The sequence below is a fragment of the Lipotes vexillifer genome, unplaced genomic scaffold (genome assembly GCF_000442215.2).
Source record: "Lipotes vexillifer unplaced genomic scaffold, Lipotes_vexillifer_v1.1 scaffold743, whole genome shotgun sequence".
Lineage (NCBI taxonomy): Eukaryota > Metazoa > Chordata > Mammalia > Artiodactyla > Lipotidae > Lipotes > Lipotes vexillifer.
The window spans coordinates 102,701-121,676 of record NW_006779070.1 but is presented as its reverse complement, the minus strand read 5'-3'; the positions used below and the strand labels follow the sequence as shown (position 1 = coordinate 121,676).

At 41.5% G+C, this 18,976-nt stretch overlaps 1 protein-coding gene across 1 annotated transcript; it reads left to right on the top strand.

Moving 5' to 3' along the window:
- The first annotated feature begins 7,123 nt into the window (after nucleotides 1-7,123).
- Nucleotides 7,124-17,915, top strand: REXO2 (RNA exonuclease 2). Its single transcript, XM_007452201.1, has 7 exons — nucleotides 7,124-7,409; nucleotides 8,373-8,456; nucleotides 12,158-12,235; nucleotides 12,752-12,863; nucleotides 14,179-14,287; nucleotides 15,521-15,574; nucleotides 17,477-17,915. Exons 1-7 carry the CDS (start codon nucleotides 7,263-7,265, stop codon nucleotides 17,604-17,606), a joined length of 714 nt encoding a protein of 237 aa, XP_007452263.1. The 5' UTR covers nucleotides 7,124-7,262; the 3' UTR covers nucleotides 17,607-17,915.
- The last annotated feature ends 1,061 nt before the right edge of the window (nucleotides 17,916-18,976 follow it).

The following is an 18,976-nucleotide window of genomic DNA, read 5'->3' as shown; positions in this document are numbered from 1 at the left end:
ACCACAGGGAGGTGGTTAAATCTCAACAGTTGTATGGGTGCAAATGAGGTCACACTGACAGAAGGAAAAAACTTTCTGTTGCTCTCTGCCTGAGAAACATGGGACCTCAGCTCTCTGCAAAATCTCCTACCCAGGTATTTCAAGGCTTCCTAAACAGGTCCACCCACTCCCAAAATACTGCCTTTGTTGTGCTGGGTTGTGCGTGTCTAACATCTGTCCTAAATCTTGAAATTTTACCCCACTTTTTAAGGAGAAATAAGAGAGGCCAGGTACAAGAGGCCAGGACTCTTATGCCAGTGGTACTTCCTCCACATGCAAGGAAATATCAGGAGTGAGAAGAAACATTCCTCTCTGCTCCCCATCTCTATAACTATCTTGCTTCAGTTTTTCTTTGTGTGTGTGTGTGTGTGTGCTAGCAGAGAACTCAGGTAGGGCTGTGTGATACCATTATTAAATGTGCTTTTCATTGAAAAAGCTATTTTAGAATATCTCTCTGTTCATTAGACATGAGTCAAGTAGGGAATAAGCCAGGAGACAAATCTACTACTGATAGTTGCTGTTCTGTCAGAATTCTTCTTTTTCTTCCTCTTACTTTGTCAGCTTTTGTGCTGCACTGTGCTCTTTGTTTCTGGTTGCTTTTTCTGTTAGCTGGTTTCTCTCCCAGAATACTCCTTACCCTTCCAAGAAACAAACTTCTGGTAGGTTTGCTACACCAGTTTATTCAATAGGTGCCAACATATACAAATCAAGCTGAGGATCCTCTTTACATGCTAATTAGATTTTTAAATTTGCAAAAACTTAAAATCCTCAAGGTTGGCATGGGCCTAAGGTATTTTGCAGACGACTTGCAATCTCCTCTCCCCTAGCCTTCAGCTACTCCCTCTATGTAGATGACCTCCAAGTGCATGTCTCTATCCCTGCCCTTGTCCCAGCAGCCTGCTAGATATCTCTACTTAGTTGTGCCCCTTGAATTGCAACTTGAACCTGTCCAAAGTGAAACTTCAACCTTTCCAGAATGGAACTCATCAACTCTCACTTGTTCTTTCTGTAATTTGTTCTCTTCAACTGGTTTCTCTCTCACTATAAAGGCTAATCATTCTAGTTGCTTAGATCCAAGATCTTCTATCTCTCTGGGATTTTCTTACCCATAATATGTGTTGTCAAAGTTCTCTTCTTTCAGGATCTAATCCAATTTCCATCCTGCACCTCTTTGGTCAAAATGAATCCTTTTCCCCTATATCCCAGTATGACTCTCTAATTCTTTAAAGCATTGGCATGATCTCCCTTGTATCAAATTTTGTATCTCCTGATTTTTGTATAAAAATACATTAAATGAGCACGTACTATATAATGTATTAGATATTCTCTATGTGTTTATTTAGTCTTCATACCATCAGTTTTACAGATGGAAAAATTAAAGCTGTTTCCTTATCTGCAAAAACAACAACAACAAAAACTAAAAAACAGGGACTTCCCTGGTGATGCAGTGGTTAAGAATCCACCTGCCAATGCAGGGGACACGGGTTCGAGCCCTGGTCCAGGAAGATCCCACAAGCCGCGGAGCAACTAAGCCCATGCACCACAACTACTGAGCCTGTGCTCTAGAGCCCGCAAGCCACAACTACTGTGCCCACGTGCCACAACTACTGAAGCCCACTCACCTAGAGCCCATGCTCTGCAACAAGAGAAGCCAGTGCTGTGAGAAGCCTGCGCACCATAATGAAAAGTAGCCCCCGCTTGCTGCAGCTAGAGAAAGCCCGTGCACAGGAACGAAGACCCAATGCAGCCAAAAATAAATAAGTAAATAAATTTATTAAAACAACAACAAGAAAAATACAACTCTAAACCTAAAATGAACCACTAATATTTTAAATACTTCTAGTGTCTGGTGTAATATCAGCTTAATAAATGTATTTTTCCTTTGGCATTCTAGCACAGTGTTTGATACATACTAAGTATTCAGTATTAAATATCATGTATCATACAAAATGTTTATTGGACTACATTGAGATAAGATGAACATCAAATTTCATGAAAACCTATAGAGTGTCCATTTTGTACAAGGTGTATTTTTTTAATTAATTAATTTATTTTTGGCTGCGTTGGGTCTTTGTTGCTGTGTGGGGGCTTTCTCTAGTTGCGGCGAGTGGGGGCTACTCTTCGTTGCGGTGCTTGGGCTTCTCATTGCGGTGGCTTCTCTTGTTGCGGAGCATGGGCTGTAGGCCCGCGGGCTTCAGTAGTTGTGGCTCGTGGGCTCTAGAGCTCAGGCTCAGTAGTTGTGACGCATGGGCTTAGTTGCTCCGCAGAATGTGGGATCTTCCCGGACCAGGGCTCGAACCCATGTCCCCTGTATTGGCGGGCAGATTCTTAACCACTGTGCCACCAGGGAAGACCTACAAGGCATATTTTATATCTGGCTTGAACTTTATACAGTGATAGAGTGTACAAGGCAAAAGATTTATCATCCTTTATTCCTCCCCAATATCACTAGAAGGAAGTAAACAACAGTTATCAGTTATCAGCAGTGCACATGATGTCAACATTTCTCAAGACAAAGTATCACAAAGCAGGAAAAGAAGAGATACTATCACCAAACAGGTATTCATGAGGTATTTACTGCCTATTTAAAAATGTTTTATAGGACATTTAAAAACTGTAGGACAGTTTACAGGTTTGTTCTTTTTTTTTTTAGAGTTCAAGATATCTATGAAAAATCTATTAACTTTTATGGCACTTGGGAGGATGAGGCCAAAACATCTCAGAAGGTACTTTTCAGGGAGTGTGAGGAAACCCTAGATAACCAGCAAGGATCAGATTACTCATGCTAATCAGGAAGGGCTGGCTCAGGAGCAGGGTAAGGAGACTGGCCTTGGTGGGGGGAACACAGAGCACCCTCTTTGGTCCCCAGTTGCACTGCTGCTGGGCAACCAGCCAGGGCTGCCCCTAAGGATACCAGACCTTCCCTCACCAAAGAGTCTCTGTTGTCCAAGAGCCTCCAGGACCCACTGCCTACAAAGCTCATGGAGAAAACCAACCCCAAACCTGGAGAAACTGGTAACATGAAATAGGAAGGGAGAAAGGCAAAAAGAAATAATGGTGGTGATGTTGGGTTTTGTTTAACCTTTGCTCGAATGCAAAGAGAAACAGCCAGAATGACTACTAACTAGTATTACTACCATTACTATATGGCTCTGTGCTAGTCCTCTACAAGTATAAAAATTATTGTATCCTGGAAATTAAAGTCAAGTTTAATAGGATGGTGATAAAGCATACCAGATAAAGCTCACTGGGCACATGGTTGTAACAACGTTAGGTTTATGAACTTGCTGTAACAATTAACATGAGGAGCCAGGGGTCTCTTCTAAGAGGGAGTAGGGAAGGACTTTTAAAAATAGGACTTGGGGGCTTCCCTGGTGGCACAGTGGTTAAGAATCCACCTGCCAATGCAGGGGACACAGGTTTGAGCCCTGGTCCGGGAAGATCCCACATCCCGCGGAGCAACTAAGCCCGTGCGCCACAACTACTGAGCCTGTGTTCTAGAGCCCACGTGCCACAACTACTGAGCCCACCGCCACAACTACCGAAGCCCACGCACCTTGAGCCCGTGCTCCACAACAAGAGAAGCCACCCCAATGAGAAGCCCACGCACCACAACGAAGAGCAGCCCCCGCTCACCACAACTAGAAGAAAGCCCGTGCACAGCAACGAAGACCCAATGCAACCAAAAATAAATAAAATAAAATAAAATAAATAAAACATTAATAACTAACTAAATAAATAAATGAAAATAGGGCTTGGATGATTCTAAAGAAGAACCAGGGGAAGTAGGGGTTACCTCTGGTTTGATTATCACAGTAATCTCTGCTCAGGAGGTGAGAGAATCAAAGCAGGGCTGGGGAAGTCCGGGTAAGAAAGCAGCAATAAAAAAATAAAATTAAAATCCATGTAAATATTCACAGTAGTCAAAGGTTGGAAGCAACCCAAGTGTCCATTGAGTGATGAGTGGATAAACAAGATGTGGTAAGTATATACTATGGAATATTATTTGACCTTAAAAAGGAAGGACATTCTGACACATGCTACAACTTGGATGAATTTTCAGGACATTATGATAAGTGAAATAAGCCAGACACAAAAGGACAAATATTGTATGATTCCACTTATATGAGGTACCTAGAATAGTCAAATTAACAGAGGCAGAAAGTGAAATGGTGGTGGCCAGTGGCTGAGAGAGGCATGGGTGGAAACAGGGAATTAGGATTTAATGGTATGGAATTTTCAGTTTGGGAAGATGAAAAAGTTCTGCAGAAGGATGGTGGTGATGGTTGCACAACAATATGAATGCATTTAATGCCACTGAACTGCGGACTTAAATATGGTTAAAATGGGAAATTTTATGTATGCATATTTTACCACACACACACACACAAAGTAAAAAAAAAAACCCCACAAACACTTAAAAAAGACGTAGTGATCTTTAAATACGGGGAGGGCTTGTGTAGCCTTGGCCATGTCTTGTTAGAAACAGATCAGAACTGAGTTGTAGTCCCACCTCAGGTCCTTACTAACAGCATGACCTTGAATGAGCTGAATCCTCTCTCACCCTGGGCCTCAGTTTTCTCCTTTATGGAATGTGGGGTAAGGCTGAATCATCCCCAGAGTCCCATCTAGCTCTAACAACCTGGGGCCCTTGAGGCTGGGCAAGTGGGGGTCTAGCGGAGCTGCTGTGCTCACCTTCACCCTTGTGACCTTAAGCCCAGAGGGACCAGAAACATCACAGTCTGACTACCAGCAGTGTTGAAAAGCTGACTCAGGTCCTGTTTCCTTAGAAACTATAAATTTAAGATAAATGTGGAATGCTGTGTCTGGAAACCTCTTATCTGAATCTCTGCCCCTGGGTTGGAAATCGAGGTAGCTTCTCTGTGTCAAAGTGACACACATGGCCCAGATTCTTTAAGAGGAGCTGTTCTCTCTGAAATGACTTCAAACAGCAAAGTTTCTCATAGCCTATGATTTTAGAGAACAAGATTTATCGGCATTTTACCCTTGTTAATTAACAAAAGCAGTTTTTATAGGTTCATGACAGAATTGAAAAAGCAAAGTCTCTGAGCAGAGTGGTGTGGCTTTAAGATCAATTCTGTTGTGAAAGGAAAAGGGAACGAAATGAGTCCACCGTGGGACAAGGCTGCTTTCAGATTCTAGAGCCCCATGTTCTTCTGTCTGCCCTCCCTCTTTTCCTTTTGGCCACGCGGCTTGCAGGATCTCAGTTCCCTGCCCAGGGATTGAAACAGGGCCATGGCAGTGAGAGCCCAGAAACTCCCTGCCCTCCCTCTTATTTACATGGTTTCGATTTGTGAATTTGATGCGTACATTGTTCTGCTTTGGGACAATAACCTTTAAGATTACCAATCAAATGTTATTATACACAAAATCCAATAAACTATAAATCTCCTTACATTATAATACCATTCATTGAAAGTGTGTCTTTATGTTAAAATGAAAGTACATTACTATGAAAACTTGTTTCAAAGAAGTCCACACATAATTTTAACTCCCCAATATTTTTAAATTACGATGTTTTCAGGATACAAGTTCTTTAATGTAAATAGCATTTCCTAAGTTGTAAATTGTAATAAAACTGATCAATGTTCCAGTAGTAACTTTGAAAACAAAACATGTTCTTTGAAAATTTATCCATGCTTCCAGAGGATAAAAAGCACAATTGATAAAAGTTTATATACTTCAACTGATTTTACTTTCTATGAATCAAGTTTAAAACAAAGAAAAAACTACAGAAGAAATGTAGACTATTTCTTTTTTTATTTTTTTATTAAATTTTTATTAATTTTTTTTTTTTACTTTTTGTAGACTATTTCTTATAAAGTAGGCTACAAGTGAGTAAAAAGCTAAAGCAAAACAATGTGACTCATCAGGCAGTGCAGTTAGAATATATACCATTGTGTGTGTGTGTGTGTGTGTGTGTGTGTGTGTGTGTGTGTGTGTGTACATAAAACTGCACACGATTTGATGACACTTAGAACAGATTTCCTCTGTGACCTGGAAGGTGGTGGGCTGGGTATACCTGAGAAGTTGAAGGTGAAATCCAGGTCACTGCATTATTCTTACAGCTCTTACTAGGCAACAAAGTTTCTCTCTCACAAAACCAGCTCACCACGTATGAATTACTATACGATGGACCACCAGCTCTGTAATTTGTGGCAATATGGCTTTCAGAAAAATACACGGAGGGTATAATTCCAGGCTGAGACCAAATGTTTGTGACAATGTCGCACTCGGCACCCCGACTTGCCACTGAATAGCCAAAGATTTAAGAGACTCAATGCAATTTGATGCTCCAGGGTCGAAAGATCTTGTTGGTGGCCATCTCTACTCGTGGAAATAATGGAAACTATAGCTGGTAGTGGAGGAGATTAAAAATACTTTGATCAAAACCAAAGCAGATTGCAGAGCGAGCAAAGCTGTTTTTAGTTCATGTTAATTTAATTTGCTGCATAGATTCGTTATACACGGACGAGATTTAACCTTGAGAACTTGTAAGGGTGGACTAGGAAGTCATTACCACTGACACCTAACAGCTGAACTGAAACACAGACCAAGGCAAGCCCCTGTGTAAGGAATAAGAAGTAACCCCTTGCCTATGAAGGAAAGGGACTTTTAGTCAGCACCTACAGCGTGCTAAGTGATCTCTTGGATAAGATCTCATTTAAGGATTTCTAAAGGACTTGTTGATAGTGGAAATGGTCTTCTGGACTGAAAAAAACACACCGCCCTGCTGTTTCATGTAAATGAGAAAAATACCCAGTGTGTGGAGTTGCAAGTAATTAAAAAGGGGGAAAAAAAGAAAAAAGGATACATTAAAAAAAAAAAAACGGTAACCAGGTCTCTTTCGGCTTAACAAACTAAGAGAGTTCTTCCTCAACTAGGCGATTTACAACTAATCCAAATTCAGGAAATAACTCCTGGAAACGAATAAACTTAGTTCTGAAAAACATGCGCGTCCAGTAACATCCGAAAACACGTGGCGGGGGCGGGGATATCAGGCGCAACACCAGACAAGACTCTAAGTCCCATCATCCCATTCGGCAGCTAAGCCGGACTGCTTAGGGCCAGCCGGCGCACTGGATGCTGGGACTTGAGGTTTTTGCTCCTGCACCTCCCCGCGGGTTTGCGACGTTTAGTGACCATCGCGCCTGCGCCAGCGCCGGCTGAGAGGCTGGGGCTGCGGCTGCTTGTGCCGGGTGATGCTAGGCGGCTCCCTGGGTTCCAGGCTGTTGCGAGGTGTGGGTGGGACTCGAGGGCCTTTCGGGGCGTGGGGTGTCCGTGAAGCTGGCGCAGCCATGGCGGTGGGGGAGAGCATGGCTCAGCGGATGGTCTGGGTAGACCTGGAGGTAAGTCAGGGCGGTGGGGCGTGAGGGGAGGCGAGTGAGGTTTCGCGCGTGGGACAGAGTAGCCGAGCCTGTCCGGGGAGAGTGGCAGTGTCTGGGTCTCAGGTGTGGCAGGTGAGCGCCTCCTGGCTGTGGACGGCGCGGGGCAGGTCGGGGGGGGGGCAGGAGTCCTGCGGGTGTTGGGGGACTGTGCCGGACTGTGGGGTTTCTTTTCCAGAGGGTGGAGTCATCCATATGGTTTGCCCTAGCCCCAAATTCCGCCCAGATGTGGACCTCCCTAACCCTCTGATGGACTCAGGGTCACGGGGGTAGGGGTGCGCACAGCGGCTGTGCTAGACCCTAGTACCCCAGTCTCCCAGGACCCTAGGTAGTTAGAGCTAGACGGGACCCCTGGGATGACTCAGCCTTACCCCACGTTCCCTAAAGGAGAAAACTGAGGCCCAGAGAGAGTACTCAGCTCATTCAAGGTCGCACAGTTAGTGAAGGTCGGGGTTGGGACTACAACCCAGTTCTGATCCCTTTAGGTTTTCCATACTCAGCCAAGGACTCCCCTCTCCCTTGAGCCTCAGTTTTCTCATATATGAAATGGGGATCATAACACTAGATTGTGATGAAGATCAAGTGGTGCAATTAACATAAAAACTTTGTAAACTCTGCAGAGATGTAGTAATGTTAGTTATCTAATTCTTCCAAAATTGAACGCTGTCAGCGCTCAATTTTGCTTACTTTGCATCGGCCCCAGAGTAGGACTGTGATGCCTGGCATGTAGCAGGCCCTTGGTAAATGTTTATTGAATAAATAACCCATAATGAGTGCCTTGAGGACTTGCTCAAGGAGCATTGTTGTCTCTTTTATCCTGGCTGTGGGATATAGATTGAATATGCTTGAGGGATGTCCTGTTAAATAAACTTGGATACAGTAGGCCAGAAAGACGGTTTTGTGTGTGTGATGTATTTTTTATTGCAGATGACAGGATTGGACATTGAGAAGGACCAGATTATTGAGATGGCCTGTCTGATAACTGACTCTGATCTCAACATTTTGGCTGAAGTAGGTTCTGCCTTGTAATACACAACCATGCTGTTTAGAGTGTACTTTGGAAATCTAAAGATTGGTGCACCCCCCCCCCCATCTCTTTATTTAAAAAATAAGAAAACTGAGGTCCCTGTAGATTAAGGTCCAAAATAATGTTGGGCCCCCCCCCCCCCCATCTCTTTATTTAAAAAATAAGAAAACTGAGGTCCCTGTAGATTAAGGTCCAAAATAATGTTCTAGGTCATGGTGGGCTTGGTACTAGAACCAAAGTAATCCATCTCAGAGCCTAGTATTTTTCTATAGTACTGCCCAAAATTAGGAACTATAAATGCTATCATTTGCTAAGAGCTTACTGTGTGCCAGGCACAGTTCTAAGTGCTTTACATGTATTCACTGTTAATCCTCACAGCAACTATAAGGTAGGTACTGTTATACTCACTATGTATAGAGAGACGCTTTGGCAGGCAGTTGTTGGGTAATTTGCCCAAGGCCACCTGGCTAGTTATTGGGAGAGCCAGGAGTTTGACCCAAGCAGTCTGAGCAAAGTGCTCCCAACCAATAAGACACTCGACTGTGGTCCCACCAGGATTGGTGACTCATGCCAAAGTTGACTTCTTTATATTATAATCTTAGCTTATATATAGCTTAGCTTATAACTCCATATATTCAGTTTCTACGTTTTCAGCTAGGACCTGTGATTCGTCTAGATCTATATTAAGATTTTAGAATTTCTGTTGATACAGAATCATAAAATATCCTCCTGTTGACATATTGGGCATGATTAAGGTTTTAACATGCTGCTTTTAGCTGAAACATTAAGCAAAACAAATAAAACACACCTGTTGGCTTTTGGCCACTCACAAAGCATTTAATAAGCGTATGAGAACGTCTGATTGGTAGAGGGTGAAATCCTGGGCCCTGAATAACTCTGTCAGCAGTATTTGGAGGTGGTGAGAAACTCTAGAATAGGAACACAGTAGGGATGTTTTGGGGGAAGACAGTTTTGTTAAAATGAGTTTCCAGAGGGTTGGATTGATGTGCTACTGGCACTGGATAAATTTCACAAGTCAACAGTTAAGACTTCTACTTATTTTCCTGGTTAGGTAAGAGAGGGGAGGAACCATTTTAGATGAATTGCTACTTTCATGGAGTACCAGGCACACATCTTGGAGTACCTCCTGATACATCAGCTGGAGGGGAATCGTGAGACTTTGTATCTCACTGTAGCAACTACCTCTTTTTTTTCCAAAACAAAACAAACAAAATAACTTTTATATAAACCTTGAGTTTTAGGTTTGGTTGTTTTTTCCTGTCACTTGGAATTTCCTAGATATGAATAGTGAAGAGAAGTGTGTTTATTTACCAGCCCGACTTACCCTTGTCTGAAGAAGAGTTTTTCCCTTAGACTGTTGATACGATGTGAAACACTGACCGTTTAATGGACCAGTTAGTTGATATGTACCCTGGAGGAAATTGGGGTCTCTAGTCACACAGCTGCACATGAGGGTGGCATCTGTAAATAGACCCAGTCTAATGAGGATAAGGATTTTTTTTTTAACATCTTTATTGGAGAATAATTGCTTTACAATGGTGTGTTAGTTTCTGCTTTATAACAAAGTGAATCAGCTATACATATATCCCCATATCTCCTCCCTCTTGCATCTCCCTCCCACCGTCCCTATCCCACCCCTCTAGGTGGTCACAAAGCACCCAGCTGATCTCCCTGTGCTATGTGGCTGCTTCCCACTAGCTATCGATTTTACATTTGGTAGTGTATATATGTCCATGCCACTCTCTCAGTTCATCCCAGCTTCCCCTTCCCCATGTCCTCAAGTCCATTCTCTGTGTCTGCATCTTTATTCTTTTGAGGATAAGGATGTTTAAAAAAAAAATTGCTTAGGGGCAGTTAGCACTGAAGTGTCAGTTCTGTGGAATATATGTTTTATTCTTGTATAAGAGTCTGAGGAAAATGTTTTATGCTAGAAGAACAGACATCCCACCTGGAAATTTTTCTGTAAGTAGCTTAGTGTGCCAAACTGGAATCTAGAGTAAGTTAAATAGCCTTAAGTTGATAGTCGTTGGCTTTTTCCGTCATGGTTTGTTAGAATTGTGTTTTGCAATATGAGGTTTTCGGTTTTTTAAAAAATATGTTATCAAAACAGCAAGGTCCTACTGTATTGCACGGGGAACTATATTCAATATCCTGAGATTAACCAGAATGGGAAAGAATATAAAAAAGAATGTATATGTATGTAAAACTGAATCACTCTGCTGTACAGCAGAAATTAACACAACATTGGAAATCAACTATGCTTCAGTAAAAAAAACAAACAAAACATAGGTTATCAGAGCAAATTTTTTGCTTCTTCATGGAGATTGCTGTCACCAGTTTTCTTGTTTGGCTAAAACTCCTTGTTAGTTATAGTTGTCAGGCATATTTTAGTCAAATTCTTGCCATTCCTCTCACTAATTGCAAAGTACTTTTACTGCTTTAGTAGTAATCATACCTTGAATTTAGAGAATCTTTTTTCCCCAGAGAGTTCAAAGAACTTTCATATCTATAATTTCTTTTATCCTGTTAACATCCCCATGAGGGAAGGGGTTGGGGGGGCTGTTATCTCCATGGTACAGAAGGTAAAACTAAGCCAAAGGTGACTTGCTTTAATGCCACAAGTTGAGCTTCTGCTACTGCTGGGATTCTGTCTGACTCACAGTTGAATGTTCTATTAAGTGGAGCTGAGAATTCCAGCATCACTTTTTTTTTTAATCTTTCACGTGTCACCAATTACTTTTTGAACTTTTTAATGTGAAAATACTGTTAAAAGTAAACAGTATAGCTTTATGTAAAATATTATGAATAGTAAGTTGTTTTTTTGTGCTGTTCTTCTCCTGTCTCATCCCACTTCCCAACTTTTATGTATTTTCTTAGTATTTTCTATGCATATACAAATGTGTGGTTTTTTTTGTTGGTTTGTTTTTATTTTTTTTTGCGGTACGCGGGCCCCTCACTGTTGTGGCCTCTCCCGTTGCGGAGCACAGGCTCCGGACGCGCAGGCTCAGTGGCCACGGCTCACGGGCCCAGCCCCTCCGCGGCATGTGGGATCTTCCTGGACCGGGGCATGAGCCCGTGGCCCCTGCATCGGCAGGCGGACTCTCAACCACTGCGCCACCAGGGAAGCCCAATGTGTGTTGTTTTTAAAACAAGTATAAGTGAACTCATAAGCATGCGTACACTGTTCTGCAGTTTGCTTTTTTCACTTGGCAGTATAGACACTTTTCATAGTCAGGGGTTGACAAGCCTTTTCTAAAAAGCACCAAATATTAAATATTGTAGGCTTAGAGTGCCACGTACCTCTCTGTCCCATATTTGTTTGTTTTACAACCATTTACAAATGTAAAAATCATTCTTAGCTTCCTGGCAATTAAAAGAAAAAAAAGCCACAGGCTGGGGCCATAGTTTGCTGACCCTTGGTGGATACCTGTGTCCTCTGTTGATAGGCATTTCAGTTTTCGGCTGTGTTACGTGTGTGTTTGTTCATTACTTTTTGTTGTCATAAATAGTGCTGGAATGAATGAGGACCACTTTTAGAGTTAACAAAGTCCCTCATCTTTCTTCCCTTTTCTAGTATATATATGTAATTCTTAAAGCAGTTAAACTCAGAAACCAAGCTTATCCCCATTGATTCTGGATGACTAACAGTTTTTCCTATCCACAGGGTCCTAACCTGATTATAAAACAGCCAGATGAGTTACTGGACAGCATGTCAGATTGGTGTAAGGAGCATCATGGGAAGGTAACATTACCATAAAAGGGGTAGAGGAAGATTGCTTGGCAAGCCTGGGAAACTGTTTGCTTGCTCACTTTTCATCTTTGGGACCTCTCGAGACCATCTTCTCCTGAATGTCCTCTTTTTTCCTCTCCTGCATTCGGTCTGTCGCGAGCACATTGCGGATTATCAAGTATTGCTCAAGTCAGTCTTTTGGATAAGGTTAGACATCAACTTTCAGAGAAGGGAGAATGCCGCTCTCCTGTTAAGTTGTTTCTTCCCAGAGGTTATATCCTTGGACTTTGAGCACCATCTTTTCTGACTGTGTGGAAATGCTATTAACAATCAGGAACATAGCTTATTTGACTTGGATTCTTTAAGAAAAAAATCGGTGCCACGATGGCAGTTTCAGTGTGAACTTGAGCTCTGTAAATGGCCCATCTGTGGTTATATTTGCCCATTTTAGAAGTGAAGTTTCATATCTGGATGCCTTTGAAAACTGACTTCACGTGTCTTGGTGGGGCTGGGGATTCTCTCTTGCAGTCTGGTCTAACCAAAGCAGTGAAGGAGAGTACAGTGACACTGCAGCAGGCAGAGTATGAATTTCTGTCCTTTGTACGACAGCAGACTCCTCCGGGGCTCTGTCCACTTGCAGGTAAAATCCAGTCCTATGTCTGCCTTGTAGATAGTCTTCCATCGTAGTGGTTCAAGAGACTGCGGTTCCAGAACGATCAGCCAGGATCACCGTGCCTTCCACTTAACCCTGATTTGGATTATCCATCTTACTTTTGTTGCTCAAATTTCCTTGTATAATTTATCCATGAATATCGGGGACAATGCCCCGAAACCTGACATGAGATCTGGGATACCCAGATTAACTCAATAAAAATTTTCCACCTATTTTTATTATGGAAAAATTTCAAATATACAGAAAAGTTGGATCTAGTAGTTGTTCACCTCGTGCCATGTTTATCTGTCTATTTTTTTTGACATTTGAAAGTAAATTGCAGGCATCATGACACTACATCCCTAAATAGTTCACCCAGCATTTCCTAAGAATAAGGACATTTTCTTAAGTAACCACAATATCATTGTCACATTTAAGACGATTAAAAACAATTCAGTAACATCATCTGATATCTAGTCCACGTCCGAAATGTCTATTTGTTTTTTAACCAGGATTCAGTCAAGACTCACGCATTTCATTTGGTTATTATGTCGCTTTAGTCTCTTAATCTAAAATGGGCACCTATCTTTTTTTCCCCTTGTGACATTGACTTTTTAAAGAAACTAGGCCAGTTCTGTGAAAGGACTGCCATTGTCAAAGGGAGGCTAGTGTCCTGTGGTGGTGTGTTTGTATTTGTATATGTAAGCTGGTATAGTAACTAACATTTTCCTTAAATAGTCATAAAAAAGTTTTGACTTTAAGTACTATAGCATGTATTGTATAAATTTTCCCCCTAGCCAATGCAGCTGGTGTCTGTTTTAAAGTTCTTATTTAAAATTTCGTGTTTTTACTATAAATCACTGTGTGGAAACATGAATGTGGATATGGTTGATTAAAATTGAAATGTAAATAAATGCTTATCTACTTATGAGTTTATCTACAGTTAAACTTTTAGTGTTGTAGATTTTGTGATACTGGGAGAAAATTTGTGCATGTGGTATTATCTAAAGAAGTTACAGATTTGAGTGTTATTTTAAGTATGTGGAATGATAGATTCCTCCTTTTGTCCATAAAGAGGCCATTTACAAATCTATTATGAGGTAAACTGTCTAAATACTCTGAAATCTGCACTTGTAATCTAATCAGATACACTCAAACCTAATTTCGAAGTTTTGAGATGCTTTGAGGAATTGTTTGAATTCTTTAAAACAATCACCTCCAATTAAATACAGTTTATGAATTTTTATGTCCTTTTGTATACTACTAGAAATACACAGATGCGGTATGCTTCGTGTCTTTCTAGGAAATTCAGTTCATGCAGATAAGAAGTTTCTTGACAAATACATGCCCCAGTTCATGAAACATCTTCATTATAGAATAATTGACGTGAGCACTGTTAAAGAGCTGTGCAGGTAAGGGCTATATTTAGGATCCATTCAGCTGCCTCATTTAGCATGTCTTCCTTGAGAATTTGTAGAGTAATTGAATAAAGGTGTAGAACTGAGGGGGCCAGGTGGGTGTATAACCTCCTCATCCCATTGTCTCTTGAACTGGTGCGAATTGGGAGAAAGAACATCACAGATCTTCCGTATGAATTTCACTAAATCTGGAAAATTTATTGAGCTCCCAGTTTCTGTGCCACGTATTGGCCTATGTGCTGGGAACATACAGATGCAAAGCCCTCAAGTGCTTAGAGTCTAGTGAATTGACAGATGTGTAAAAAACACACCTGAGAAGCGTACTGTGTGATGACGTCTGTTAGGGAAAAGTGCGGGTAGAATATTGCGGGCACAAGCGAAGGAGCAGAGACAGCTGGAGTGAGGGAGATAGGGAGTTAGCAAAAACTTCCCAGAGAAAATAGCTTTCAAGGTGAGATTTAAGGAAGAGTGGCCGTTTTCCAGGTATTTAGGGTGAGGAGTGAGCTTTCCAGAGAATGGGCAGAGGTATGAAGATAGGCGGGAGCCGGAAGGTAAAGGTGATGTGATTAGATCATTCTGATTAGAAGGTGGTAAGAAAAGAGGTGGGAGAGGAGCAAGACCCCTGCACCATCTTGGAGAGAGAATAAGGAGCTATAGGGAAATGGCAGTGGGCGGCAGAGAGCAGAGGTAGAGCATTTGAGAAGGTCAGTAGCACGGCACTGAGCGCTTGAATGGGGGCGTGAGGAAAAGGAGGAGGTATAAAGTGATTCCTCACCTTTCTAGTTTGGGTGGTTAGGTGGATGATGGAACTGATCAGAGATAAAGGGGAAAATAAGAGGAAGAGTAGATTTGGCCGATGGGGGAAGGGAGATGTTGAGGACGACGAGTATGGAGTATGACCGTATGTGTGTGTGGAGGTGGAAGTGTCTGGTGGATTTTAGGTGGAGATGTCCAGTCGGCAGTTGGATATCCATGACAGAAGCGCAGGAGAGGGCTGGGCTGGAGTGCGCAGATTTAGTTATCTTATACATTGTTGATCTTGCCCAAAGAGAACCTATAGTGTGAAGAGAGGAAAGGGAGGAAGGAAGGTGGAGTCCCAGACAGGGAGGTAACTCGATAGTCACAACTCAAATGCCTTTTACAAAGTTATTAAACTACTTGAAGGACGTAATTATTCAGTGTATTTGAGACAGTTTCCTTTGAGAGTTCCATTTTTGCTGTACGTAGACGCTGGTATCCAGAAGAATATGAATTTGCACCAAAGAAGGCTGCTTCTCACAGGTAAGTTTGGGTCCTTCCAAGTGCTTGGCTGTCTGACACACACATAACTCCTGAATTCCTGACTGCTTGACATAATGTCTCTATTCCCTTGGGGGGAAGGTTAAGGACAACTACATAAAGATAACCTTCTTTTGCTAAGATTATCAGGAATTCTGGTCAGTGTTCTAACATTCCATTGTGAGATATGTATGGTCTTAATGTCTTTATTGCTGTTTTGAAACTTGTAGATAACTTAGTTTGTAGGTATGTGAAGTGGTCTAATTTTTCTGGTAATGAGCAGTATAATTTTCTTCCCATCAAGCGTATGTATTTGTAGTCATTTAAAATTAGCACACTTTGTGTACAGTTGTGCAACAGTTAGCCTAACTTGGACACTTTGTAGTTTTTCAGGTTGTTTCTTTTTATGTCTGCAGCCTTAGGCTGAAGTACACAAGGAATTTAAAGAACTTGTGTATCTAGAGGCCTCTTTTGCTTTTTGGTGGTGTAAGTCTCTGAGGAAGGACATAAAACCTGGTGGGAGATGTAGCAGCTGGCATTTGTTTCATCCATGTACCGAGCCCCTACTGTGTACCGTGTACAGTTCTAGCCAAACAGGAAGCCCAAGTCCCTGCTCTAAAGAGCCTGGCATTAATGTTTTTCATCGGGCTTTCATGGACTACAGCACAATAACACAGGTCTGGGATACCTCTTGTGAAACAGTTGGGGCTTGATGTGTTTTGGATTTCAGGATTTTTCAGGGTTTAGAAAGGTGGTAATACCCCTAACAAGGCCTGAGGAAGCACCTCATAATCGAACACATTGCTGTTTCTACAGTGAAATGTACAGATATTCACACCAAATGGCATAACTAATGACTATAAATAGCCTCACATCAAGATTGCCCAGGTTTTGCCACATAGTGGGCTATAGAAGAAATTTGGGTTTTCACATCTTTTTTTGGATTTCGGTTATTGTGGCTAAGATGTGGGGTACCTTGATTTAGCCAGAGGCTGTATTTTTGACAGCTTCAGCTCTCCGCGGGTTATCCGAGACCTGGGAAGAAAGCAAAATTGTTGCCTTAACCACAGAAATAACTGTCTTAAAGCTCTTGCCCTAAAGTTTGTGCAGTTTGGTCTCTAGAAGAGGCCCTTGACAATCAGAGCAGATTGATTTACTTGCACACTGTTCTAGTAATCTTGGTTACCTGGTTTCTCAGACTACGACAGATGAGAAACAGCGTGTTGGAGCAGAAGAAAGGCTGTTAGATGGAGGCAGGCTGCCACTGATTATAGCACAAATCAACATGAGAGAGGAGGTAGATCCTCTTTTGTGGTTAGATACTGTCTGATAATTGATGTTCATTATGATGCTGGAGTCACGAGTTACGTTCGAGTACGTGATTATATTTTGTGCAGGACGTCATTAAGTATTGTGCAGTGTTTCCCAAACTCCATGCCATGAGCTGTTAATATGCATTCCACACAGGTGGTCGATTAAGTTTTAGAAATACTTTGTATATAGTACAACCTCCTCTGGGGAATTCACAACACATCAGTACATTAAATGCTTTGCAAAAAACTTCAAAAGGAGAAATGTTTAATCTAGGTTTTCCTAAATTTATTTGACCCCGGGATTCTTTTTTTTTTGTTTTCCCCTGTGGAACACCTCACTATCTTATGGAACAGTTTGGTAAAGTTTAATCTGTTATAGTTTAGAAACTTTTTTTTTAAATCATTTTTTAAACAACAGAGCACTTAAGTTTGCTATGCTGAAATGTTCCACTTCTTGATGATGTCAGATAGTTGCATTTACAGTAGTACTTGTTGTTCTTAAGTTATTTATAAAAAGTTACGCTTTGCCAAATGGTGACCATCTCCTCTGGGTTTCGGACATTTCAACTCTGCGTGGTATGTTTGCTTGTAGGGCACTTGATGACATTAGTGAAAGCATCAGAGAACTTCAGTTTTACCGAAATAACATCTTCAAGAAAAAGACAGATGAGAAGAAGAGGAAAATTATAGAAAATGGGGAAAATGAGAAGACTGTGAGTTGATGCCAGTTCTCATGCTGCCACCATGTAGTTCTCTGGAAGGACCTCTGGTGGTTTTTCTTTTTCTTCCCCTGGGCTCACGCTGACTGCTTTGGCAGAGCACCTTCCTTCAGTGCACTTGCATCTCCCGATTATTCAAGCACACAGCACCTGGAAATTATTTTTCTCCTAACATGCTGTTTTCATTTATGACACAGCAGCTCCTTTGTAAGTACCAGATCACATCCATCCCTTGGTACATATCTGTATTTGCTTTTAGACCATTTCTTTTGTTTAAAAAAAAATAATAAAGCTAGTTCTATTGGAATGCAACCCTTTTTGTACCATCTGTTCTTTAGTAGTTTAATGACTGGAAGATGATTTTTTTTTTTTCTTTTGTAGGTGGTATGCCTAATGTTTAAATGCTCATAATGCCATTAGGAGTGGGTTACGTTTCTTATGTTAAATAGGAAGTGAACTTATTCTGTTTTGCTTTACAAGTCAAGAATAGAATAACTGGAGATAGGCTCAGAGAAGCAAATTGGGCTCATTGTTAATAGTTACTGAACTATCAGAGCTCTGGAATAGCTACCCTTTGCTATATTCAAGAAATTCAAGTAAGCCACCAGACAGTGATTCTGTAGTAATAATTGAGGCTTATTGAATAGATATTATCCACAAGGCAGCCACGGTGCTGGGTTTGTAGAATGTAAATAGTTGGCTGCCCTAGGTCTAATGGTCAGCAAGTATTTGAGAAAGAGTTTTGGTTTGAATATCTTAACTCCTAAGTTTATGTACTTTAGAGCACAGTAGATAGTTTAGTCCTCAGCCAGAGGGTACATTAGGATCATCTGTCTCTACAACAAATCTCCTTCAGAGATGCCCCCTAAAACAAGGAATCAGAATGGGGAAGGGCCTGCAGGTGACCCACATCTCCTAGAGAACCACTGGACTAAAAGACTTCTGTGCTGATCTCAGATTCCATCCTAACTCGATCATATGGCCATTATATCAACATAGCAGTGTGATCCTAATGTGAGAGTTACAGACAGAAATCACTGGACTATAGATTAGAATTACCTCATAATTTCGTTGACTACGTTGTTTAAACTTATACAACAACCTGTGAGTGGAGAGAGGCTTTAGTGGTACTTCTCTAAATGAGTAAATGAAGGCTCAAATTCACAAGTGTAGGAAGCGTGAGCTGATGAAAAAGTTAAGTCTGTTGACTTTTCTGACCAGTGCTTTTTCTACTTCTCAGAGTGGCATGGGTTTTAGCTCATGTACCAGCTACAGCGGGTTGGAAGATAGGATTTTATAGTAGTTAAGAACAGGGTTCTTGAGTCAAACTCTGGGTCCATATCTGAGCTCCGTGACATACTGAGTGACTTTGG